The sequence below is a fragment of the Pithys albifrons genome, chromosome 9 (genome assembly GCF_047495875.1).
Source record: "Pithys albifrons albifrons isolate INPA30051 chromosome 9, PitAlb_v1, whole genome shotgun sequence".
In the NCBI taxonomy this organism is placed as follows: domain Eukaryota; kingdom Metazoa; phylum Chordata; class Aves; order Passeriformes; family Thamnophilidae; genus Pithys; species Pithys albifrons.
The window spans coordinates 34,022,653-34,046,959 of record NC_092466.1 but is presented as its reverse complement, the minus strand read 5'-3'; the positions used below and the strand labels follow the sequence as shown (position 1 = coordinate 34,046,959).

Genomic DNA, 24,307 nt, shown 5'->3' with positions numbered 1-24,307 from the left:
GGGAGAAGATGTGGCAGAAGATGCCTTTCTGAGAGGGAAGCAGGAGGAGAATAAAGGCTGAGGCCTTCCCTGTGTCTTCACTGTGGTGACTTGCAAGTGGCCATGCTGTGGTTGAGCTTTGGGTGCTTTGTGGGAAGTTGGTTTTGCAGTGAGAAGATGCATCAGCTCAGTGCCAGCTGGGTTGGGAGCCCTGCCCTGCTGTTCACCACTAGGTCTCGCTTCCCAGCTGCCAGGGCTGGCTGCTGGCTGGGATTTTAGGGAAAGCACTGCAATCTTGTCCAGTGACACCAGAGGGGACCCGTGCCTTGGCTTTCCCAGGACGGATGGCTTATTCAGTACGTGCTTGGACTGTGCAGCGCATCACAGTTCAGGGGTGCTCCCACCACTGCTCGGGGGCTCATGAGGTCTCAGCCCAGTGTCCACACCACCAGCACACTCTGGGCTGGTCACATTCATGTTTCTTTCAGTAATTTTTGCATATGCTGCTGCTTGAGTGACTCACCAGGATGCCGTGGGCTGCCTGCCCACCAGAGGTGGGAGCACCTCTTCCTGCCCAGCTCAGATCATCCCAGCAAGTCTCTATTCAGCAGCATCACCACTGGGACAAGCACTGATGTGCAGGGGAGGCTCCATGGAGGCACCTCCACCAGTGCACAGACCCATGGGCTTCATGGCACAGTCCTCATGCTCAGGTCCCACCTCAATCCATCCAACAGCAAACCTGGCAGCTGGGGGCTCCCGTGCCCACTATTCCTGCTGTCCAGTGATGAGGAGAGGGTAACTTACTTTGCTTTGCAGTTGATCAGCTCCCTGGCTGATGTGAAGAAGCAGAATGTCCAGCTTAGGCAGGGTGGGGGTATTTGTCAGTCTGAAATTCTCTGCCCTTTACCTTTGCTGCTTTTCTTTTCTCATGAAGGTGAAAGCCACAGATGCAGATGAAGGCATTAACGGGAGAGTGTGGTACAGGATTGTCAAGGGTAAGTCCAAGTGCCCTTTTGTGCATGAGGGGGCCTTTACCAGGCTCTGGCACATGCAACCTCAGGAGGTTGTGCTCTCCATCCTTTTGCACAATGCAGACCACAGAACCATTTCTCCTACCCCTAAGAAAATTTCATCATTAGAGTTAATTGCTGGTAGATGATTTGTTGTGAATGGATAATAGATAGAATCCTAGAATCCTGGAATGGTTTGTATTGGAAAGGACCTTAGAGATGATCTCATTCCAGCCCCCTGCCATGTGCAGGGACACCTTCCACTAGCCCAGGTTGCTCCAAGCCCTTTCTGGCCTTGGACATTTCCAGGGATGGGGCAGCCACAGCTTCTCTGGGCACCCTGTGCCAGGGGCTGCCCACCCTCACAGGGAACAATTTCTTCGCAATATCCCATCTAACCCTGCCCTCTGGCAGTGGGAAGCCATTTCCTCTTGTCCTCTCCCCCAGGCCCTTGTCCAGTGTTCCTCTCCAGCTTTCCTGGAGCCCCTTTAGGCACTGGAAGGGGCTCTAAGGTTTCCCCGGGACCTTCTTTTCTCCAGGCTGAACAGCCCCAACTCTCTCAGCCTATGTCCTTAGCAAAGATACTCCAGCCCTCAGAACATCTTCATGGCCTCCTCTAGACTCCCTCCAACAGGTCCATGTTCCTCTAATTTGGTGAGATTCTGTAGGTCCTCCTGGCTCGACCCAGGGCCAAACCCTGATGTAGCTGAGCCTGATGCAACAGGAGGTGGCAGGACTGGGGTTGTGTTCAATAATCTTCCTCCAAAACAGCCCTCTGGGGAGGGCTCAGTGTGTCAGTAGGATGGATGCAGAGGCAGTGGGCAACATCCCTCTCATCTTTCCCCCCTGCCAGGAAATGAGCACAACCACTTCCGCATCAATCCCAGCACCGGGCTGGTGATGCGGGGTGTGCGGCACCTGGACAGGGAGCAGAACTCCTCTCACGTCCTGGAGGTGGAGGCCTACAACACAGAGCAGGGACCCATGAGGAGCTCTGTGCGGGTAAGCACCTCACAGCCACCGAGGGCTGGACAGCAGAGTCCATGCAAAATATTTGGGATGCTTCATCCTTTCCAGCCCTTGCAGTCATGCAGGAAATTAGAGAGATCTGACATGGAAATGCTGACGGAAGGTCTCTGGGGGCTGCCCGTGGGTGGAGAAGATCTTGTTGGGGTTTTTTGGTTGGTTTTTTTTTCTTTTTTTCCTGTGACATTTTGGTGCAGTGAAGCTGCTAAGTGGCCTGCAGTCACTATCAGAGGGAGACCCACTTGCCTGGTGAGATGCAGCTCTACTGCTGGGGGGAATAGCAGAGCCTCAGCCTGTTGAAAGCTGTGTCTCCTGGTCAGGCATCTATTATAATAATCCAGGACCCAGTGGTGATAATCTTTAGCCATGACACACCAGCTTCCCACAGTTCCCACAAGCCCAGCCCTCCAGTTGCATCTATTTTGAGACCTGGTGGTGGGGTGGGCTCTGGCCAAGTGAGATGTGCCTGCAGCACCAGCAGCAACCAGAAAACCAAGAGAAGAAAACAAATTCCCTGAGGGAACAGCAGCTTGACCCACTGAACTTTGAGCAAAATTTCCCAGCAAGTCACCAGCATTTCTACTTTATGGAGTCTCCAAGGTTTGTAGCAAGGGATCCCAAAGGATGGAGGAATTAATGTACCCAATGTACTTCCCTCCCACCACGGAAGGACTGAGTCACTCCAAGCACAGGGCTTGTTTTAATTTGTGATGTTAAACGGTTTGTCTTCACTCTCCATCACATGGTGTTTGTAGAAGAGGTTGTCATAGAATCCTAGAATGGTTTGGGTAGGAAGAACCCTTAAAGCTCTTTTTGTTCCAATGCCCTCGCCCCTCCTTGGTCAGGGACACCTTTCACTAGGTTCCTCCAAGCCACATCCAGCCCAGCCTTGAACACTCTGGAATGTTTCCCCATGAGCACCATGAAGGATATATTTTCCCCTCACCAGTGTAAGCAGCTGGGGTGTTCACAAGCTCACCCGTGGATTCTCCATGGGGTTCCACAGGTGATCGTGTATGTGGAGGACGTCAATGACGAGGTGCCGGTGTTCACCCAGAGGCAGTACAACCGCCTGGGGCTGCGGGAGACAGCAGGGATAGGCACCTCAGTGGCGGTGGTTCGGGCCACAGACCGGGACACAGGTAGGAAGGTGGGGGTGAGAAACACCCAGTTTGGGAGGGAGTGGTGAAATCAGCCATTGCACAGATCCTGGCGTGGCTGGGTTGAAATCCGTGTGTGGGACAGGCTCTGCTCCATGGGGGAGGTTGGCATCAGTGGTGCTTTGTCCAGCCAGCACCGTGGTTCCAACTCCCTCCCCAGGGAATGGTGGCCTGGTGAACTACAAGATCGTGTCAGGCGCAGAGGGGAAGTTTGAGATCGATGAGAGCACAGGCCTCATCACAACAATAGAGTACCTGGACTATGAGACCAAAACCAGCTACCTGATGAATGTCTCTGCCACGGACCAAGCACCCCCGAACAACCAGGGCTTCTGCAGTGTGTATGTCAGCCTGCTGAATGAGCTGGATGAGGCTGTGCAGTTCTCCAACAGCAGCTATGAGGCTGTGATCATGGAGAACATCCCCCTGGGCTCTGAGGTTCTTCGGGTCCAGGCTCGCTCCATCGACAATCTCAACCAGATCACTTACAAGTTTGACCCCAACACCAACACCCAAGCACTCTCCCTCTTCAAAATCAATGGGATCACCGTAAGTAGCCACAGCGTAGTCCCTCATGGCTTGGTTGTCTGCCATGAACTTTGATGTTGGTGGCCGACACAACCTTTTCATCCTTGGCAGGGTGTGATCACGGTCAAAGGCCAGGTGGATCGAGAGAAAGGGGATTTCTACACCTTGACAGTGGTGGCTGATGATGGAGGACCAAAGATTGACTCCACAGTGGTGAGTAGCATCTCCCCACTTCCTCACCATCCTCTGTCACCCTCAGATCACCTCCCTCTTCCTCTGGGATAGGACAACGTGTCCTCCCTGCTCCAGCTTTCAGGGTGCAGAAACCCAGATTTGGGGAAAAACCTGCTAAAAGAGTTTTGAGGGAGGTAAATTTAGGGGCCTTAAAATACTTCACAGTGGTTTGTGTTTGAGGGTTATATTTGGCAGCTGATTTGCATTTTTCAGCTGGGGCAGGAGGCACACTGGGTGCAGGGCCAGCCCATGGTTGCTGCCCACAGTGCTCTCTACATACAGCTGTGCTCTTGTCTAAACCTCCCCCAGGGCAAGGGGAAAACCTGCCAACCTTATCTAGGAAAAAGCCAAAGGGATGCACCAACAGAGGAGCCTCTGAATTGCTGGAAAGGGGCACCCATGGCCGCTGACACTGCTATGGTGGAGTGCAGTGTTAACCCACACCTCCTGCTTCCCCACTAACTCCTTGTTCTTTGTGTTCTCTGTTTCCCCCTCTGCTCTCCTCCAACAGAAGGTAAGCATGTCAGTCCTGCTGCCATCACCTCGGGTACCAGAATCCATCCCAAACTCCACACTGATGTGCGGGGAGGGACCAGAGTGGAGGTTTCCAGCTCCATCCCACCAGCACCAGCCTCCCTGAAACCACACAGGACGTGGTGCAGCTCCTGGGAGCCATCCTGCTGCTGCCGAGCAAAATCGCAGTGCCCTGATCCTCCACTTGGGACAGCAACTGCCGGATCCATCAGAGTGGCTGATTGAGCTTTCCCTACTCCTGGCTCTCTGTTTTTAATTTGGCAGCAACAATAACTGAATCACCCCAAGGCGCACAACTCACTCACAGCTTCCTCCCGGGATGTTGTCCCATTCAGCCTGGCTGCACCTGGGAGCTTGGGGCACCCATAAATAAATTCCCGGGAACAGAAAGGCTCTTCCTCTCTCATTTCTGTGTTGCCTTGCAGCACTTTGATTACAAACTCGATGAGAGCATTTCCTCTGCCTAATTGTGGCCAAGGTAGCCAGGTCCCCTCCAAGCATCTTGTGCCCATCTGTCTTTTCCCAGGAGGAAGCTCAGGTCTCCTCTACACTCCGCTTGCCTTGGTTGAGTTAAATGCACTCAGCTCTGCCTTCTTTGTGCCTGTTGAACTTTAAATCCATCCCTGGCTGACCCTGGTGCTGTGAGGATGGATGAAACTGCTTCTTGTGAAAAGCTTGGCAGGAAAGGGTCACCCTGCAGCAGCCTGAGCTGCTCCGTGCCCAGCTATTTGGAGGATAAAAAAGAGAGGATGCTCCATAGAAAAAACTGTCAGTTGAAAGCTGCAGCAGCCTTGCACTGTTTCTGCAGCCTCCAAGCATCCCTCCTCCTCTGCAGACAGGGATGTAACTTCAGCTCATGGGCTCAAATAGTGCCTGAGCTGCTATTTGAACCATAAAAAAGAGAGGATGCTCCATAGAAAAAACTGTCAGTTGAAAGCTGCAGCAGCCTTGCACTGTTTCTGCAGCCTCCAAGCATCCTTCATCCTCCTCCTCTGCAGGCAGGGATGTAACTTCAGCTCGTGGGCTCAAATAGCTGCATCAATGGAGCTGTTGGCACCTCAGAGGGGTGTGGTGGGTTGAGGGTGTGCTGGGGTGTCAGGGTGGCTGTCGAGGCCAAGTGGACAAGGGTCTTGCTCCTGTCTGTGCCCCATTTGAGCCCCACGCCACACCCACAGGTGACCATCACAGTCCTGGATGAGAATGACAACAGCCCCCAGTTCGACATCACCTCAGACTCATCCGTCAGTGTGGCAGAGGACAGCGCTGTCGGCAGGAGGGTGGCCGTGGTCCTGGCCCGAGATCCAGATGCAGGCAGGAATGGGCAGGTAGGGAACATGTTTGGATAATGCTCTCAGGCACGTGATGTGATTCCTGGGGTTTTCAATGAATTTCAATAAGGCCAAGTGCAGGTCCTGCATTTTGGCCACAACAACCCTCTGCAGCGCTCCAGGCTGGGCACAGAGTGGCTGGAGAGCAGCCAGGCAGAAAGGGACCTGGGGGGACTGAGGGACAGGAAGCTCAACAGGAGCCAACAGTGTGCCCAGGTGGTCAAGAAGGCCAATGGGATCCTGGCCTGGATCCAAACTAGCGTGGCCAGCAGGCCCAGGGCAGTGACCCTGCCCCTGGACTCTGCCTTGGGGAGGTCACACCTTGAGTGTTGTGTTCAGTTCTGGGCCCCTCAGTTCAGGAAAGAGATTGAGGGGCTGGAGCGGGGCCAGAGAAGAGCAACGAGGCTGGAGAAGGGACTGGAGCACAAGTGCTGTGGGGAGAGGCTGAGGGAGCTGGGGGTGTTTAGCCTGGAGAAGAGGAGGCTCAGAGGTGACCTCAGCACTGTCTAGAACTGCCTGAAGGGAAGTTCTGGCCAGGTGGGGGTTGGTCTCTTCTCCCAGGCACTCAGCAATAAGACAAGGGGGCATGGGCTCAAGCTCTGCCAGGGGAAATTGAAGTTGGAGATCAGAAAAAAATTCTTTCCAGAGAGAGTGCTCAAGCATTGGAATGGGCTGCCCAGAGAGGGGGTGGATTCCCCATCCCTGGAGGTTTTTAAAGCGAGATTGGCTGTGGCACTGAGTGCCATGATCTGGTAAATGGACTGGAGTTGGATCCAGGGTTGGACTTGATGATCTTGGAGGTCTTTTCCAACGCAATCCATTCTATGATTCCTGTGCACAGCCAGGAGCTGGATGTGATGATCCTTGTGGGTCCCTTCCAACTCAGGATTTTCTGTGATGAGACAGCAGTCTTGGAACTGCCCATGAGGCTGTGGTAGTGTTTCACTGTCACAGAAATGCCTCCACCAGCAAATTCCCAACCCCTTTACCTCTGCATCCCTGAGAGAAAACTCATTCACGCCAGTGGTTCTGGGGGGGTTTGTGCAGTGGGCACCAGCACTCCCCAGTCAAGATCTGCAGCATAAGAGGAAAAACATTGTCCTTGGGCTCTGGGGCAAAGAGCTCTGAAGGACACATGTCCGAAAGAGCTCAGCAATCTGAAAACCAGCTGTGGGCTCTCCCACCATGGGGGCCAACAGCGAAGTCCTTGGCAGGCTGAGCAGGAAGCTCCCTGACATTTGTTATTTTCATTACCACACAGACAGGCATTAATGAGGTCGCATCACTCACAATAACAAAAATTGCTGGCAGCATAGGAGCTGTGGATGCAGCTGGGGTCAGACAGGAGTGTTTGCTTTGGGGTGCCTGCAATAAGCCAGCACACCTGGGGATCCCAGTACATTGGACCCTCTGAAAAGCTCAGAGGCTTCTTGAGTTGATGCTGGGTTTATTTTTGTTGGGTCTCTTTTCTCTCTTTCCTCCCCACAGCATCACTTTGGCTGCCCTGTCTTTCTTTCTCTGTGATGTTTCCAGGTGACTTTCTCGCTGACGTCAGGGAATATCGGCCGGGCTTTTGAGATCCGTACCACCAACAACACCTATGGTGAGGTGTTTGTGGCACGGCCGCTGGACCGGGAGATGCTGGATCACTACACCTTACGGGTCAGCACCAAGTCTCCTAGGGCTTCTTCTGGTTTGAGCAGAGAGGCTGTTTTCTTGGAGCTGTGAGTTTCAAAATAGCGTGTTTTTTTTTTTAAATCCATCCCCACCTGCAGATCCAAGCGTCAGATGGCGGCGTGCCCCCCCGGAGGAAGGAGCACACTCTGCGAGTGAACATCCTGGATATCAATGACAACCCCCCTGTCATCGACAGCCCCTTTGGCTACAACGTGAGCGTAAGCGAGGTAAGCACCCAGCCCTGCTCCTCTCCTTCCACCTTCCCAAGGTGAGGTCTGGCCACAAGGCAGGTATCTGCACCTGTCTTGTGGTCTGACCCCAGCTTGGGTGATTTCAGGGTTGATGACCCCTCACAAACCTCACCTTCGGTCTTTTAATTGTTAGTGGCCCCTTGCAGACCTCACCTTGAGTCACTTAAGGATTGGTGACCCATTGCTGTCCTCACCTTTGGTGATTTAAGGGTTGGTGACCCCTTGAAAGCCCTCACTGGTGATGGACTCCTGGTTTTGGACTAGGAAAAAGCTCTGCAGGCAACTTAAGCCCATGAGGCTGCCGGGACCAGCCGGAAGAAGTGACTACACACCCATGGAAATGCCACCAAAGTGACACAAAAGGCAGTGCAGTGCAGAATAGGAATGGATTTCAGGAAGCAGCTTGGCAAGGGCTCGATAATGAAGCAATAAAACACAATCAGGCATGAGGAGAGACAACTTATTTCCTGACAGTTTAATTCCTGAACCGGGGGTGTGGGGGGATTCTCAATTTGGTGATGAAAAATGAAATATGAGTAATAGCTGGTGCCACTTCGCTGTGAGGAACTGCTGCTCATGATTTATAACTTTGCATTAAGGTTATTGCCCTGTTAGGGTTTTCTTATCTATTTAATACGTGTTCAGAGCTGGTTGAAGAACAGAATTTCTGTTTTGATTTGCTCCGTAATGGGACTATCCAAAAATAATTAGCTGAGCTCTGAGTCCATTACACAGCCTTCACCTTTGCACACACAGTGGGTTTTACACTCTTCCAGGCTGTGCCAGACTAGATAAGACATAATGTGCAGCTTTCTGCTGAGCTGCTGGGTGTTGGGGCAGCAAGTTTGGAGCCTCAAGCACCTCAGTGGCTGGAAAACCCCCTCTCTGTATTAGAACTACATTATTAATCAGGTACTTTATGTGTGATGAGGCTCCTGGGTTTCATGCCAGGTATCTCTGCTGCTCACCCCAATGTCTCGCCCTGCAGAATGTCGGTGGTGGCACAGCAGTGGCCCAGGTACGTGCCACCGACCGGGACATCGGCCTCAACAGTGTCCTCTCCTACTACATCACCCATGGGAATGAGGACCTGACCTTCCGCATGGACCGTGTCACTGGTGAGATCGCCACCCGCCCCTCCCCGCCAGACCGCGAGCGGCAGAGCTTCTACAGCCTGGTGGTCACCGTCGAGGATGAGGGCAACCCCTCCCTGTCGGTGAGCCACCAAAATGGGCCTTCCAGGGGGAGGATGGGGCTGGGCAGCATTGTGGGAGCAAGCTTAGTACTGAAACACCGAGCGTGGAAGAGTGAAACAGGCACAGGGCACAATGTTTCAGTCACCCAGGCATTTGGGGTATGACTCGGGGCCCAAATCTCCTGCACACAGATTTGCTTCAGAGCATCATCCTTTGGTGCCTGGTCCTGCAGGACCCTGTTGTGCAGTTGTTCAGTGAGTTGTATCTCCCATCTATAAATGCCAAAAATACAATCAGCATCCCAATGGGAAAGCGTGCCATTGGCTGCAGGAGTTGTCCTGCTCACAGGCTTTTGTTGTGCTGAGTCTGCAACATCTCCATATGTTGTCCACACTTCTCAGCACTGGGAGTGGCTGGAGCAGCAGCTGAACCACAGTTCCATTCACCATGGACCGACGTGTGTCTGCTGTGGTCCTTCTAAGTGAGGAGAGCTCTGTTAATTCTGACACAGATGTGAAATGACAGGACTAGGCAAAATGGTTTCAAACTGACAGAGGGCAGGGTTAGACAAGATTAGGAAGAAATCGTTCCCACTGAGGGTAGTGAGGCCCTTGCACAGGTTGCCCAGAAAATCTATGGCTGCCCCATTGCTTGAAGTGTTCAAGGCCAGGCTGGACAGGGTTTGGAGCAACCTGGTTTAGGGGAAGGTGTCCCTGCCCATGGTAGGGGGTGGAACTGAATGAGCTTTAAGATCCCTTTCAATCCAAACCATTCTAGAGTTCTGTGATTAATTACTGCTATAGCCATTGCAGTCCACACAGCATGAGGCTTGAGGAGCTCATTAGTCACATTGCCGCAATCTGGAGTGTCCTGCCCATGGTGAGCAGGGTCTGAGCACATATTTAGGGGCTGATAGGAGACCCCATCCATCATCCTGTGGTCTGGGGAGGTGACTGTCTTGCTTTGTTCATTATTTGTGCCTCTAAAGAGGATTCTGACATGGCAGAGTCAAAAGAGCAAATACCATCAGGGGCATTTTCCAGCCTTGAGTCTCTTCTAACCCCAAGTCTCTGCAGGGAGGTGAGTGAGCACCTACGTGCATGAAGAAAGCCAAATGGTGAGACAGGCTGACACCCTGTGTGACACTGTGCCATCCTTCCTGCCCCCAGTCCCCACCTGCTATCTCTCACCATCTCTCTGCTCTCCCAACAGAGCTCTGCCTGCAAAGCCCTGCTCTCTACATTTTCAGGAAACAGGTCACAGCCAGCAGTGTAAACTGTGCCTCTGATTCTCACTTCAGGCTTTGCACTCTCAGCTCCTCCCTCCTGAGTAGTTCACACTCCTCCTTCTGCATTAGCATCTTTTTCATAAGCTGTGTTGCCACTCTTGGTCTCTTCCTCCAGAATGAGAGAAGGCAGCTTTGTGTGACTGCACAACCTGATACCACCAGCTCCTCCTTGTCCCCATCACCCCAGTGCTGTGGGAACACCCTGATGGGTGCTGTGCTGAGGAATGCCCTGTGCCAAGCCAGAAAATCCCATTGCCACAGCAATGCCCTCTTCCCTTCCCATTGCCAGAGAGGACAAATGACACAACTTATCATTTCCTGCTGCAGAAGTGGCGTCCCAGCAGCCTTGCTTGTCCTCGGGGGTTCTGCTGTGTGACCACCACGTCACTGGCACAAGTTATGCCAGCAATGACAATTCAAATCCCACCACGCTGCAGCAAAACAAAGCACCCAGTGACCCAATTCCTGAGTGGGGAGAAGAGTATGGGCCCGTTTCAGAGCTTGAGGACACTTAGGTCTTGTGAAAGGCTGTCCAACGTGTCGCTTGGTGCCTGCTGGCCTCACGCCTGGGTGGTGAAATGATGTTTGTCAGGGGTTTGTTGGCTGCCAGAAACTGTGGTTTCACAAGTAGGTCCTGGCTGATGCAACAATGCACAAAAGGGGATAATTGCTTGTAATTTGTCCATGTGTTTCAAGATTTGGCCTTCTGAGTGTGGGAGAGGAAGAGGGGATGGAGCTGGGAAAGGACTTGGAAGTCCCACGGTGATCTGTGACACCCAGGACAGCAAGGGAGCATGGAAGACTGGCCAAGAGGATGCTCTTGGACACTGGAAATACAGGGACAAAAGAATAAAATGCTGGTGATTAAAGGAAAATGTTTACCCCAAAAAGCATTGCAGGAGCAAAAGCTGGTGAGCTGCACCTGGAAGGTCTTGGTGCCTGTGGGAACTGCAGGAGCTGCGTGGGCACTGTCTGACACTGACGCAAGCCAGCAGCTGCACCTCCCCAAGGGCTGGCCCTGCTCTGGAGCATCTTGGGATGCTTCCAGCAGCAGAGGGATGGAAGTCTGTCCAAGGAAGCTGCAGCACCCCAATGCACCAGAGCAGAGATCCTCCTGGCCCCCACAGACCCAAGCATCAGTGGCTCCAGCAAGGCAGGGTGGATCTTCACTGCCAAGATGCCCATCTTGGAGCTGGGTCACCTTTGCCATAAGCATCTGTGCCGTCTTCTCCATGGTAGTGAAGGCCAAGGTGGGGTGCCAGCATCCAGTGTGCCAGGACTCCTGCTCCAGTGTGTGTGGAAGCTTGTGTAGCCTTTTTGTCTCTCTCCTAGAAGTCTTTAGGTTTTTTGTGGCAAGTTTTCTCCGTGGGAAACAGACCCTGAATACCACTCAGTGCCCCAACATGCCACACCACGGTTGCTCAGTTCTCCTCTGCCTGCAGCACTGGGCATCCCAAAAAATGGGATTCCTGCTACACAGAGCAAAACCTGTTTCCAACAAAGCTTTATTCTGTTGTCAGACAGTGCATTCGTTAGCAAACAGAGGGACTTGGAGAGGGTTTTGAAGCGGTTAGGACCCGGGGGCAGGCAAAACTGGTGTGCCTTTCCGGCTGCAGCTGCTGGGACAGGGAGAGGGAAGCGCCGGAGGCACTGGGAAAGCTTCCCCAGCAGAGCCGGGAAGAGGCTGAGCCGTGGGTGGCAATAAAGCCCCACTCCCATGCTCAGGAAGTTACATCCATGGTATGTGGGGGGTGGGTGCTGCCTTCTGCTTGATCCCTGAACCATCTTGAAGTTGCTCTTGCTGAAGCCAATGCTGGATTAATCAAATCCTGCAGGCCAGGGTGTCCCCAGCCCATTCCAGAGGCAAACACTGTTTCCTCCAGCCTCGTGGTGTGGGTATTGGGGTGCTGCAGGGGATGCCCTCTGCCTGGGCACACTGCCTGGTACAGCTATTGCTCAGGTCTGACACTGTTTTGGTATGACTAATCACAGCATGTTTATGTTTGTCTTGTGGTAATTTCTTTTACTCACTTTACAACAAAAACAGAAGCAAGAGGAGAAAAAACCAAACAAACACACTCTTGAAGTAACAGTGTCTACCACAAGGTTTTATCTCCCCACTGGGGTTGAGTCACGCTGGAGCCTGACTCATGGCCTCTCTGGATAAGCAATGCTGGGGTTGGGATGAAGTGAGGGCACCCATGTGGGCATCACAGTGTCCTCTCACAGTCGCCCCAGGGCTGGCTGCTCTGGCCATGCTGGCCCCAGGAGGGTCAGGGGAATCCACCCATAGCATTTCCCACTGCCTGCTGCATTCCTGTGCCTCCACCTCAGCACCCATTCTCAGCCACTTCACGGGAACATCCTCCAACACCCTCCAGATTAACTTCCTAATTGACAGGCATTAAAAAAAACCAGAAACCAAAACAAATGAAAACCATAAACATCCTTTTTTTTCTTTTAATCAGCACTGATAATGAAACAAACAGAAAGATAAATTCCCCTGATCCCAAGCCAAGGATAAAACTGCAGCAGAAATAAGGCTTCTCCTGGCACGTGTCCAGCTGAAAAGGCGGCAGCATCCTAAGTCCATGGCCATCTCAAAAGGCTGGTAGGGAAGGAGGGCTCTGGTGGCAGCAGGGAGCCTCTCCCCTTCCTGTTTTGCAAAGAAAAAGGTAGTACAAAGTTGGCTGGTGACCCTGTTTTGTTTCACACTGGATAAAGTACTTTACCATCCACTCCTGGAGAGGATGTTCAGTCAAGGATGCAGAAACATGTTGATGTTGCAGAGCTTAACCCCCTGGCAATAAGTTAAATCCTCAGGGAACTTTACAGGTGTGGGACATCCTTCCATCCCCACATCCTTGATTTTCAGCTAGTCCATAACATGTGAGCCATACAAAGCCATGCTCTTCTCCATGGAAACAGGTGGTTAAAAATCGAACTCCAAGCAAGAGAGGTTCATGTCCAGTCCCAGGGCAGAGGCAGGATGGGAAACAAGGGCAGGGATCCTGCACACAGCTTCAATTCTTAAGGCTTTGCTGGCCTGCCACCCTGTCACCCTCCCGGGGGTCTCAGCTGGGTGAGCATGGTGTGGTCTGCAGGAGGTGTTTCCTCTGGGGTGTTTAGGACTTCACAGAATTTGGTGAGTCAGGAACAGGATCTGGAAAGAGCAGACCAGGGGTATTAGTCCAGCCTGCAGCTGAAGGGATACGCTCCAGGAAGCGGCCAAACTCTGCTTTTGCATGGAAAACAGAGGGTTTGGGTCCTTCCCATCTTCTAAGCCATTGGTGTCCCACATAACACCAAATTTGCAGTTGATATTTAACACACCCCCTTCCTCTTTAACCCCCTCCCAGCTTCCCTTCCTTCCCATCTCTCCCGCAGTGGTCTCCAAGGGGGCTCAGCATCAGCAGTTACTCACCCAGCGTCGGGAAGAAGCAGTCCCCGGTGCCCGGGGGGGACAGAGGCGTGTTGGGCTCCGAGAGCAGGTGTCGGCCAGACTCAGAGGGCAGGCGGCTGGCCATGTAGGAGAGCTGGGGCCGGGGCCGCGGCTCCGCACTTGCCGACGGCACCGCCTCGAACACGGGGTTTTCAATGCCCTGGGCACTGCTGTGGGAGAGGACAGGGATTTGAGGTTTTATTTCAGGAGCCTTTTTTTTACCCCCAGGGGTTTGGAGCGGCCAAGCAGGGCAGGGAGCAGGTTCAGGTGGTGGCACCTCGTCTGAGAGCAAATGAGGAGCCAAGTGCAGGGGGGAAAGCTGAGTCAAAGTGGTTTCAGGCTCTCCTGGGACATGGGGAAGCACAGGCAAAAAGAAAGGAGGCACTTCCCACTTGAAGAGAGGGAAGAGGCTTCCCAGAAAGTGACAGAACTCAGGCATGGGTGCCACCTGCATCCCCTTCGCTCTGCTGGGCTGAGGATGTGTGCTGGCTTCAAGGGGAAGGAGGAGAGGGCAAGATCCTTGCAGGGGCTGGGATGCAGGCAGAAGGGGTGTGAGCAGGTGGGCGGGTGGGTTTCCTTACCTGTCCATCCTGACAAGCTCATGGGCACCTGCCAAAGATAAAACAGTTGAGGTGAGTGCTGGCAGCACAAGGCCCAGTGTCAGACTCAGACCCATTGCCAGTACTGTCTTCTGGTCTCCACCTCCAATTCCCCTTCCTCTGCCTTTCTCTATCCCTCACCTCCTTCTTTAGCCCTCTACTTTACTCCTGAACCTCCATCTCTGCATCCCTGCCCTCTCCCATCTTGTTTACTCCCCAGCCCAGCTTCCTCCCACACTGAAACCACAGGCTCCAAAGAAGGGGGAAGAGACACTTCTGCAGGCATGGGGTGAAGTGAGGTGCAGCTGCAGTGCCTGGGCTGCAGCCTGGTGCTGCTCGTGCCCAGATGCACCCATGACCCACCTGAGAAACCCTCCTGGGGCTCTGCAAAACATTATCTGGCATTTGGCTGCTTTTGCATTTGGCTGGACAGCACCCTGTTAGGTATTTCCTCATCGCCTTTGCTGCAGCAGATCCCACAGCCCACATTACTGGGCTGTGCAGGATGCCTGCATAGTGATCCTGACCTGAGCTGCTCAAGTTTTGGCTCGAACTGTGCCAAAGAAAGTGCTGTGTGGAAATAATCTCATCCATGATACTTGAAAAGCAAATCCCCCTGGATTTTGCCCTTCCCTTTGGGATGAAATGGCATCCAGGTGATGCTCTGCAGCGTGGAGGTGGGAGCTGCCTCCCAGCCACTGCTAAATGGGTGCATGAAAGGGCTGGGTGTCAAAAGCCCAATTCCCAATCTCACGCCTGCTGCAAAACCCACTTCTCCAAAGGGTTTGCCTTGAGCCACAAAGCTGCCCACCAAGCTGGATGAGGGAAACCACAGGGCCCCCTTCTTGCCCAAGGGCTGATGAAATGCCTCTGCCAGTTAAGGTGGTGCCCCTTTCCGCTTAATTACCGAAATCTCTGGGAGCCAAGTACAGGCAGGAAGGAGCAGCCAACAGTGCCTCAGCACTGCCTGGCACTCCAGGGCTGGGGCAGCAGAGGGGAGACCTGACTTGCTTCAATCCTATTGCCACAGACATGTCAAGGGCCTTTTTAAAGAAGAGGGTGAGAAAAGGTACAAAGAATGCTTTTTCAATCACTTAGAAGGCTAAGCTTCTATTTCAGATGTGCAGTGGAGGGAGGGATGAGTAAATGAGACAGCTCTTACAGTGGATGTGAAGGAGGGGGTTCAGCAGGGAGCATCTTTGCAGTCCCAGTGCCCCCAGCACACTCCTGAGGTCCCCTCCTATCCCACACTCCTCACCTGCAGCCTGGCCCTTCCCAGGACAGCTCTGCAGGAGACACCTGGTAGGGGCCTGTCTTTGGTCCACCTTACGCTGTGTCCATGGGACTCAGAGCAGCCAAACCAGCTGATCCAAATGGGACACATCCCATCCCATCCTTGCCACCCCACTGCAGCCCAGGAGACGAGAGGGGTGTCCCTGGTACATACGTCTGTTGGTGACAGCTTGTCTCTGCTTGTAGATCAGGAGCAGGATGAGGGGCAGGCAGAGGATGCCCACGATGCAGGCGCCCGTGGCCAGTGCGGCGGCCGTGATATCTGCAACAGAAGAGGGCAGAGATGAGGAGGCCTCACCACCAATTTCCTAGGCTTCCTCAAGCCAGAATCATGGAATTGTTTAGGTTGGAAGAGACCTTTAAGATTGCCAAGTCCAGCACAGGGGCATCCCACATCGCCCCAAACCTGATGCAGTGTAGCTCTCACACACTTGGAATTTGTGCTGGGATGCACTGCCAGCTGTGGAGATAAGCTCTGAGGCATCCTTTAGGACCTTGACCAAAGTCCTTCATTGCTGTAGGACATCCCAAGGTCTTTCTTTGGTCGTCTAGATATGAGGAGATAAGCCCTGATAAAGGCTCCCAGCGATTTCAGAGTGCTGACTCCAACCCTTGGGCAGCCTCACAGTGCTTGGACATCGAAGGCCTCATTACCCAATGTTTGTTACGCTTTACCCACAGAGGGTCTCAAAAGGCTGGCAGCCTGAGGGCACATTTGCAGCCATCGAGGATGGCTTGTGATGGGGTTGAGGACTGCCTAAACCAAAGGCAGGTTCAGCTCAAGCCCTCCTCTCCTGCACATCGTCTGAGGAAGCAGCTTCTTGCTCTGTGTTTCTGTATTTTAGGGGGGTACATTTTCCCCCTTTTTTGCCTGGCAGGACATGGTGTCCCAGTGCTTGAGAGTGAGGGTTTGGAACAGGAAGCACTACTCATGAGAAGAAGGGGGGCTGTTTTCCTTGTCTGGGCTGGCCCCAACTATGGTGCAAAGCAATTTTAGCCAAATCTGCCCATTTTGCAGCCAGCAAATGGGGGTAGACAGAGCAACCCACCGAGAAACCACCTGCACAGCGAAGTGTGGGCATTGCCATGTCTAGACACAGCTCTGGGGGAGCTACACATTGTCTGAGCACTCAAGATTTGGGTTCCCCCTGCTCGAGGCAGAGATGGCACAGGCTTGGGGTGTTGCAAGAGGTTCCTGCAGCTCTTTACTTTTCTGTCCCTTCCCATTTTCATGTTGCAGCAGCTGCTAAATTCTTGACTGTGTGTGGGGTGGAGGGGCTCAGGTGCTTTAGAACCTCAGGGTGAATGATCTCAGGGTCTTCAGAACAGTCATATTCAAGTGATGGGCTAAAGAAGGCTCTCCAAAGCCTAAGGACATGCCTGTCAGATGCACTCTGTGGGAACAGCATTGGAAACAACCCTCCCAGCACCTGAGTGTGAGGGTGCATCTGGACACTGGTGTTTGCAGCAAGGAGTGATCCCTAGGGCAAAACATGTGCCAGGATGGTGAGGAGCACATTAAAAAGAGGGGTTTTTTCCCTGTACCTTTGCTGGTGGTCGTATGAAATGTGCAGTTTTGAAGCCCTCCTCTGCCTGCAGAAGAGAATAGAAAAGCTTGTTACACCTCAGGGGATTCACTCAGGTCCCACAGAACTCCCAACCTGCTGGTTGTCCTTGCCTTTTTATGTTGGTAATAAAAGTATCATCCCAGAGCATCCTCAAAGCATCTCTAAAGCAGGGGTTTAAATTTGGGAAGCTTACACTGAGTTCCCTGCTGCAAGACCCCTTTTCCCCATGGTAGTAGAGCTCAACCCTGGCTAAGCAGCCTCCTCTTGTTTTTGTGATCTGAAAGAAAAATTATCTGTCCTAATGCTGCAGATCAAGGGCAGGAGATGCCTTCCCCTCCCTCATGCCTCTCCCACTGGGCTGCTGTCCCAAGGTTATCCACAAGCCCTCACTTGGGCTTGTACCACCAGCCAGCTCCTTTTAAGTTCAGGTTTGTTTTCCTCACTTCCAGAAAGAGGTTGAAGAAGATCAGTAAAACTATGTGCCATGGATTTTATTGCATTCCAGCCTCTCGAGTTATTATTTTTTTCATTTTGTTTTAATGTTCTATTGCTCTCTGGCTCTAATTCAAACCTTCAACATCTGCTGCTCTTTGACTCTTGCAATATGGCTTGGGCTTTCAGCATTCTCACTCCTTTTCTACCCAGCCCTGATGCTTCACCCCCATGTCCCCCCCCACCCTTTCTTGGCCCCCATGCCCTGACACATCCTGGCAAAGATGCAGGGCTGGCAGTGGCTCTCCTTCTCCCCCCTCACCTTGCTGGATCTGCAGCTCCACAAAGCCATGAGCAACCTGCATGGGGAGGGGCTTGCCGTGCTCTCGCCTCAGGTCCACGGCATAACAGCAGTAATTCCCACTGTCCTGCAGAGTCAGGTTCATTACCACGATGTGAAAGGCACCATGGTGGTCAGGGACAAACTCTACCCCATGATGGCTGGTCTGCCTCCCAAGGAGGGATTTTTGGGTGCTGTTGCCCCCGGGCTCGTGGTGCCTGCCGGGGTCGTGGTGCAGCTCCTTCTCGGTGACGTTGCGGATGTGCCTCTTGTCAGAGCAGCTCTGGTCACCATTGCTGCTGAAGTACCAGGTTTTGTAGAGCAGGTCGTGGCGATCAGCAAGGGGGCCACTGATCCGGCAGGTCAGGGTGACGTTCTGGCCCTCAGGGCAGATGCAGAGCGAGTATGGGGTGGTGATCAGGAAAGCTGCTGGCCCTCCTGGGGGGAAAAGGCACAGCAATGAGTCAGAGCCTGGGCTTACCCTGAGTTTGTAGCAAAGTAGGAGTCCCTCCCCAAACAAGAACTGCCGACCCACCACCAATGCTGGCAGAAGGGTGGTGAAGCCCTGGCATACGTTGTCCAGAGAAGCTGTTACTGCCCCATCCCTGGAAGTGTTCAAAGCCAGGTTGGACAGGACTTGGAGCAACCTGATCTAGTGGAAGGTGTCACTGCCCATGGCAGGGGGTGGGGAACTGGATAGTCTTTAAGGCCCCTTCCAACCCAAATCATTCCAGGATTCTGTAGCAACATCTCAGTAGGGCTGGGAGCACAGTTTGACCCTGGAAATAAACTCTGGAGGAGAAATGCTTTAAATACAGTTTGGCAGCAGCAGCAGGGAGGCAGAAGCTTGTCTGGGGCCAGCAGAGATGGCAGAACTGTGGGGAAGGGAGGCAGAGTGTGTGGAGGATGAGAGGAGAAGCAAGGCATCAGGGTTATGGCTCATGAAGGAGGAAACACAAGTGCTGCTGAGCCAGCTGCAGAAAAATAAAAGGAGAAAAAGTAAACAGAAAAGAACTAGGAGGGGCTGCCCCCCGAGATCAGGCGGGGAGCAGGTCCCACCCTCCTTGTTTTTCACCCCTGGGGAGGAGAAGGGGGAACTGGCTAATGCTGACAGTGAGGAGCTGCTTGAAAATGAAAACAATTTTCAGAAAGAAATCCTGGAATGTGGGCGGGAGGCCTGGCAGGGGTGCAGGAGCAAGGAGCACACACCATAGCATTACTGGTCTTTTCCTAGGACGTGGATGGAGGGTACTGGTGGGGAAGGAGAGCTGTGCATGAGGGGGGAGAAAAGAGCAAAGGCAGTAGAGGGTTTGGTGCTCTAGCCCTGCCATCACTTTGTAACAGAAGTGCAAAAGTAGATTCTGGGCTTATTTACTTTAGATTACTGTGGGAAGGAGGTTCCTGGGGCTGGTTTGCAGCAGAGAAGATGGTATGAGGACAATATGTTTTTTTCATTTTGGTAACATCCTGTTGTGCCATTAACTCCACCACCATTTGGCTTTGAGGTTTCTCGCTTGCTATATTGAGCAGGCGTCGATTGCAGGCAGGGTGTGCTGGGCCTGCCCACAAGCATCCAGCTGGGTCAGAGGCTCCTCATCACTAGGTGACCTGGAGAGCATCCTCCCCTTACCCTGGGTACAGTCACTGTGTCACCACACCAGCACGATGCCCCGCTTGAGAGAGTGAAACCGAAAACCTGCCTTCCACCCCTTGTGGTTATTTCTGACTATTGGGTGATGGTGCAAGAACCACCATGAAAGCTGTTCTGCAGGGAGAGGGAGTGTTTGAGCAGGAGATCTGCCCCATTGCACACCCCTGATCTGCAGCACACAGTGCCAAGGAGCCCCACGCAGCCAGGGATGGCATGACCTTTGCCAGACCACTCCAGCTAATTGCTTCCTGCTCCCCACAGCACGTGCAGCAACACATCCTTGGAGCTGCTCTGGGGCAGAGGTGTGTGTGGCTTGAGCTCAACGCTGCCTTGTTCAGTCTTGTTTTCAAGCCCTGACTTCTCATCCTCAGGTGCTGCTGGGGCCAGGATGCACAGCCAGGCTGGATGGGTTTTGGCAGGCAGCAGAGCAGGTTCCCCACCTCCTTGCCAGCCCCCTGAGCACAAAAGGCACTTCAGATGTGTTTCTTGATACCTGCGGCAATGGGAAGTGCCCCATTCACATCAGCAGTCTCCCGGGAGCCAGAGGAAGGGAAGCCAAGGCTCTATTGAAGGAAGCCACATTTCCAACACCTTCCAAAAGTATCTGCAGGAGTCTTTTGTTTTCCACACACCTCCCTCAAATAAAGCAAGGCCGTCCCACTCATCCCCACGCAGTTTGCAAAGCTCTGCCTTACTAAACTGTCCAGGTTCCATCTCCGGAGCTTGATGGGAACCGTCTGGATGGAAAGTCAGCACAGCCCACGCTTTCAGCAGTGGGGAGGGGCAGAGGTTACCATGTGCACAGCCTTCAGTATTACCAACTTCCCTTCCTTCTCCTGAGGAGGGGAAGGCTCTCAAAAGCCATCGAGTGGAGGAGAAAGCAGCTGGCAAGGCATGGTGCAGCCCATGGTAGTGCCAGGGAATTTGGTGTTCCCTCCCCATGGATGTAATGAGGCTTTAAAACCATGCTGGATGCCAGATGGTGCCCAGAGGAAGCATCTTCTGGTGATGTCTTTATACTAAAGCCCATGGATCTTAATCTCCTGGGCTTCTACCATGCCCAGAGCCCATGTTTGGCTCCATCCACACCCCAACTGAACCATTCTCTTTGAAGTCAGAGCTGCTGCCAAATGCCAAAATAAAGCCAGGTGCCCATCTCTGCACATCTCCAGCTGAGAAAGCCTGGACCCACTGAAGGCTGTGCTAGAGCTGTTGTCTTGTCACCATCTGGTAAAGACAGAGGAGGTCTCAAGCGGGTGCCAGAAGTGCCCCTCTTCTTCTTTGGCACCTCAGTATCTTTGTCTCCAAGCTGTGGTGTTGTGTTGGTGCCATGCAGAGCCTGGTGCAGGACTGGTACATCCTCGGTGCTGTCATCACTGCCTTGCTTGAAACCTGGGAGCTCTCCTTTCAGACAAAAGAAATGCAAGAAAATGCAGGAGCCTGTGTGGCTTTGCCAGCCAACAGCTTAAATAAATCAGGATTTCACATCAAATTCTGGGTCAGTGACCAAAAGCCTCTCCTGGCTGCTTCTCCTAAGTTTGGTCCCTTGCTCTGGCAAGCAGGTGTTTGATTTGCAATCCTGTGCCTGACAGAAGTGATTTCCACTTCAGGCTGCCTCTTTCCACTCCAAGAAAATCTGTAGGGAGCAGGGGCTGGAGCCTTTAGAGGGGCTCATGTGCTGCAGGGAAAGGGCTGCTGGAGAGAGAGTGGAGCACTGGAGCTCTTCTGGGAGCATTTGTAACAGCCTCACATCAAAGTTCCACAAGCCCCATCATCACTGTGCTGTCATTGTGATTCAGAGTTATCAGCCAGGTGAGATGTGCAGGGGCATCCCACACCTCCACACAAGTACTTACAGCAGGAAAGAAAAAGGAGAGGAAAAACTTACTGAAGATGCCTGGGATGTTCATGTTAACATCCCTCATCTCCTTCTCCTTGAGGAGCCAAATGGCATTCCAGCAGTGGGGATACCCATCATCCAGGCAGTGGGGGGAACAGCCTGGAGCTGCTGCTCCCACTGGAGGGTCCTGCCTTGCTCCTCTGCCAGCACAGCCCTGGCTTGGGGACAGCACTTGGGGTGCAATTTTGGAAAGCCCATCTCAGCTGCCATCCTTTGGGTGGAGAGGAGCCGCTTCCCCATCCATCTTCCTGCCAGCATTCCCAAACTGGATGTCTCCAAGGGCTCTACTTCTCCATCAAGCTCTGCTAAAATTAGCCCGGGATTCAGAAAGTTTTGGCAGGCATGCAGCTGCACAAAGCTCAGTTCCTCTGGCCCCAGGCTCATGTTGAACATCAGCAACCAAGCTTGTTGCATTGCAGAAGGACTGGAGGTTCAGTCCCAGCACCCCAGATGCGTGAATGAAGTAATTCGGATCCCCATGGAGATGCTGGGAGTCACTCCCTGGTGCCAAGACTCAGATGAGAAGCAAAGCGACATTTAATCCACATCAGCCTTGCTGTCCCAGAGGAGAGAGGAGATGAGACCCCCCCAGCCCCGTTGCAATGAGGCATCTTTGGCATCTTCTCCTCCTGGGGATGCGCTGGCCGGCACCCTGGAAGCAGTCACTTTGCTGTCCCGGGAGAGAAGGCAAAGCCAAGCCCGATAGGATGCTTGTTCTCTGCCTGCGCAGGGCATGGAGGGAGCACGCTCCTTCCCAGCTTCCACCTCTGACCCTTCGTCCACAGACGAACTGTGATTTTAATTGCCACCGCCCCTGTGTCACTGCCTGGCCCCGGAGCCCCGAACGGAAACGCTGCGTCCCAGGGCTGGTGCGGGGTGAGGAATGGAGCAGCCTCCCTCCCAAAGCATCCTCCTGATAAGCAGCCAGCGAGCTTCCAGCACTGGGAAGGGCTCCCTCAGGGGAAGGGGAACTCGGCAGTTTCACACACAGATGGCTGCCCACCCGGAGGAGCTGCTCGGCACGTCCGAGGAATTATGGCAGAGCGGAGCATCGTCAGGGAGGGTATCCCGGCCCTGCTCGCACAGATCCCCTCTCTCTGCTCCCCCAGGACTGATGGAAGGGTCTTCTCACCGTGGCACAGCCGGGGACCCCTACAGTGCCAGGGAGAAGTGACATGCGGGAACAGAGCGTCTTTTCCAGCCCGAGGTCCCCAGCGGGGGCTGGCGCGGACAGGGGGTGGCTGCTTTCCTTCCACGCATGTTTGATCAAAGCAGAGGAAGAAAGAAAAAAACAATCTCAAGAGTTTTAGAACGGCAGCTCCCCTGTGGCCCCTTTACCCCGACACAACCAGCACCACGTGAAACGCTGGCTTGGACCCCCACAAACACTCCAAAATCACGGGGCTAGAAAGCAAATACCACCCCAAGCGCCCCAAATTCCTTGTGCCGAGGCACAGCCCCGGGCAGGCGAACACGGTGCCCCAGTGAGGAGAGTTTCTCCGGGCAGGGAGGAGAGGAAAGCGAGCCGGAGCTTACCGTGGGAAGCGAGCAGGCAGAGCGCGGCCAGCAGCAGCCTAGTTCGGGGGGATGTCACCCCCATGGCAGCGGGGTGACCGGGCAGAGGTGGCCTCTGCGGAGGCACCGCACGCTCTGAGCAGCCCCGCCGCGGCAGCAGAGCTTGCACACACAGGAAATTTCATTGCGATATTGCGCAGGGATGGAGAGAACGGCGAGCACCCCCAGGAGGTGAGAGGCTGCAGGGAGCTGCGGGCGGGAGGACGGGGGGGAGCATCCCGCGGGTGGGTGGCACTGCGGGCACCACCCTTTGGGCAGTGGCGGCGTTTGCTGGGTTTCTTCTCTTACAGCATCGTTTAGAGCAAGCCGGTCCCCTTGAGCACATTTTTGGGGTGCTAAAGAGGATGCTCGCCGTGCTGGGAGACTCGTGGGTGCTGATTTCCACGCCTTTCCCAGCAGGAGGTGATCTCTTGGGGCTGGCTTGTAATTACTTTATTTGCAATTACTGTTTTTCCCGTGTTTGTGAGGCAGGCAGAAATTCTTGTGGGGTGAGCAGGAGGCAGGTACAAGGAAGCAGTGCCCACTTAAAGAAGGGAACGGAGCTTTCTCAAAATCTTAAAAGAAAAAAAAGGAAGAAAAGCACCTCCCTCTCACAGCTCTTTTACACAGTGAGGGACCTTTACTCTGCCCTCGAATAACAAAGCAGCCCCGTGGCCTGACACGTAACTCCTCCTGGAGCTTCTCGTCAAATTCCAAAAGCATCAACAAAATCTCTGGCTGCAGCTGAGAGCTGCCTCGTTTCCAGACAGTGTTCCCTGGAAAGTGGAGCCTGGAGACACATGGTGGTTTGCAAACCACAGGAAACTTTGCTGGTAGCCCGCTCTGAATCTGGAGCATGCAGGGAAATAGAAAAGTAGCTAATTACTGTGTGGCTTTGTGGTTTTTACAACCAACATGGTTGTGATGCCTCTTGCCAAAAATGTAACTCTTGGCTGGCTGGAAGAAATTTGTTACTGGGGAAAGGTGTAGGCATGAAGTCCAGAGACTCCAATAAAATTATTTATTGTCCTGTGACCCCACCTCTATGCATGCCTTTGTCACCTCCCCATCCCCAGGTGGGGTGACACCTCCAGAAGACAGTCTTCAGTAAGGACATCCAGGTGCCTGTGCAGAGCCAGGTACTGCTGGAAGAGAGTCAGGTCCAGTGGAAGTTGTCAGCAGGTAGATGGTGCAACCATGAGAGATCAGTCCAGTTGTCCAAGAAGCTTGGTTTTGTTCCACCCCTGAGCCATTTCAACATTGTCTCCAAGTGTTTTCCATCCACATTGTCACACTTGTTAATAACAGCCAAGG

At 53.4% G+C, this 24,307-nt stretch overlaps 2 protein-coding genes across 2 annotated transcripts in view; one reads left to right on the top strand and one right to left on the bottom strand.

Moving 5' to 3' along the window:
* Positions 1–24,307, top strand: part of CDH23 (cadherin related 23) — a 208,272-nt gene that overhangs the window by 164,868 nt on the left and 19,097 nt on the right. The window contains exons 28-37 of the mRNA XM_071564094.1: positions 917–977; positions 1,846–1,994; positions 3,025–3,160; positions 3,339–3,727; positions 3,818–3,919; positions 4,452–4,454; positions 5,650–5,799; positions 7,336–7,464; positions 7,578–7,706; positions 8,719–8,946. Of these exons, the coding sequence (XP_071420195.1) occupies positions 917–977; positions 1,846–1,994; positions 3,025–3,160; positions 3,339–3,727; positions 3,818–3,919; positions 4,452–4,454; positions 5,650–5,799; positions 7,336–7,464; positions 7,578–7,706; positions 8,719–8,946 (1,476 nt within the window). The remainder of the gene's footprint in view (positions 1–916; positions 978–1,845; positions 1,995–3,024; positions 3,161–3,338; positions 3,728–3,817; positions 3,920–4,451; positions 4,455–5,649; positions 5,800–7,335; positions 7,465–7,577; positions 7,707–8,718; positions 8,947–24,307) is intronic.
* On the bottom strand, positions 12,646–23,241 carry VSIR (V-set immunoregulatory receptor). Its single transcript, XM_071564097.1, has 7 exons — positions 22,976–23,241; positions 17,871–18,326; positions 17,094–17,141; positions 15,703–15,810; positions 14,238–14,265; positions 13,639–13,826; positions 12,646–13,377 (listed from the first exon to the last, which is right to left on the bottom strand). Exons 1-7 carry the CDS (start codon positions 23,037–23,039, stop codon positions 13,340–13,342), a joined length of 930 nt encoding a protein of 309 aa, XP_071420198.1. The 5' UTR covers positions 23,040–23,241; the 3' UTR covers positions 12,646–13,339.

Excerpts from the sequence above, each read along its gene's own strand:
- VSIR (XM_071564097.1), bottom strand. The coding sequence starts at position 23,039 with ATGGGGGTGACATCCCCCCGAACTAGGCTGCTGCTGGCCGCGCTCTGC. Across the intron at positions 18,327-22,975 it reads CTGCCTGCTCGCTTCCCACG|GAGGGCCAGCAGCTTTCCTG; the intron begins GTAAGCTCCGGC and ends TTTTCCCCCCAG. Across the intron at positions 13,827-14,237 it reads GAGCTTGTCAGGATGGACAG|CAGTGCCCAGGGCATTGAAA; the intron begins GTAAGGAAACCC and ends CCTCTCCCACAG.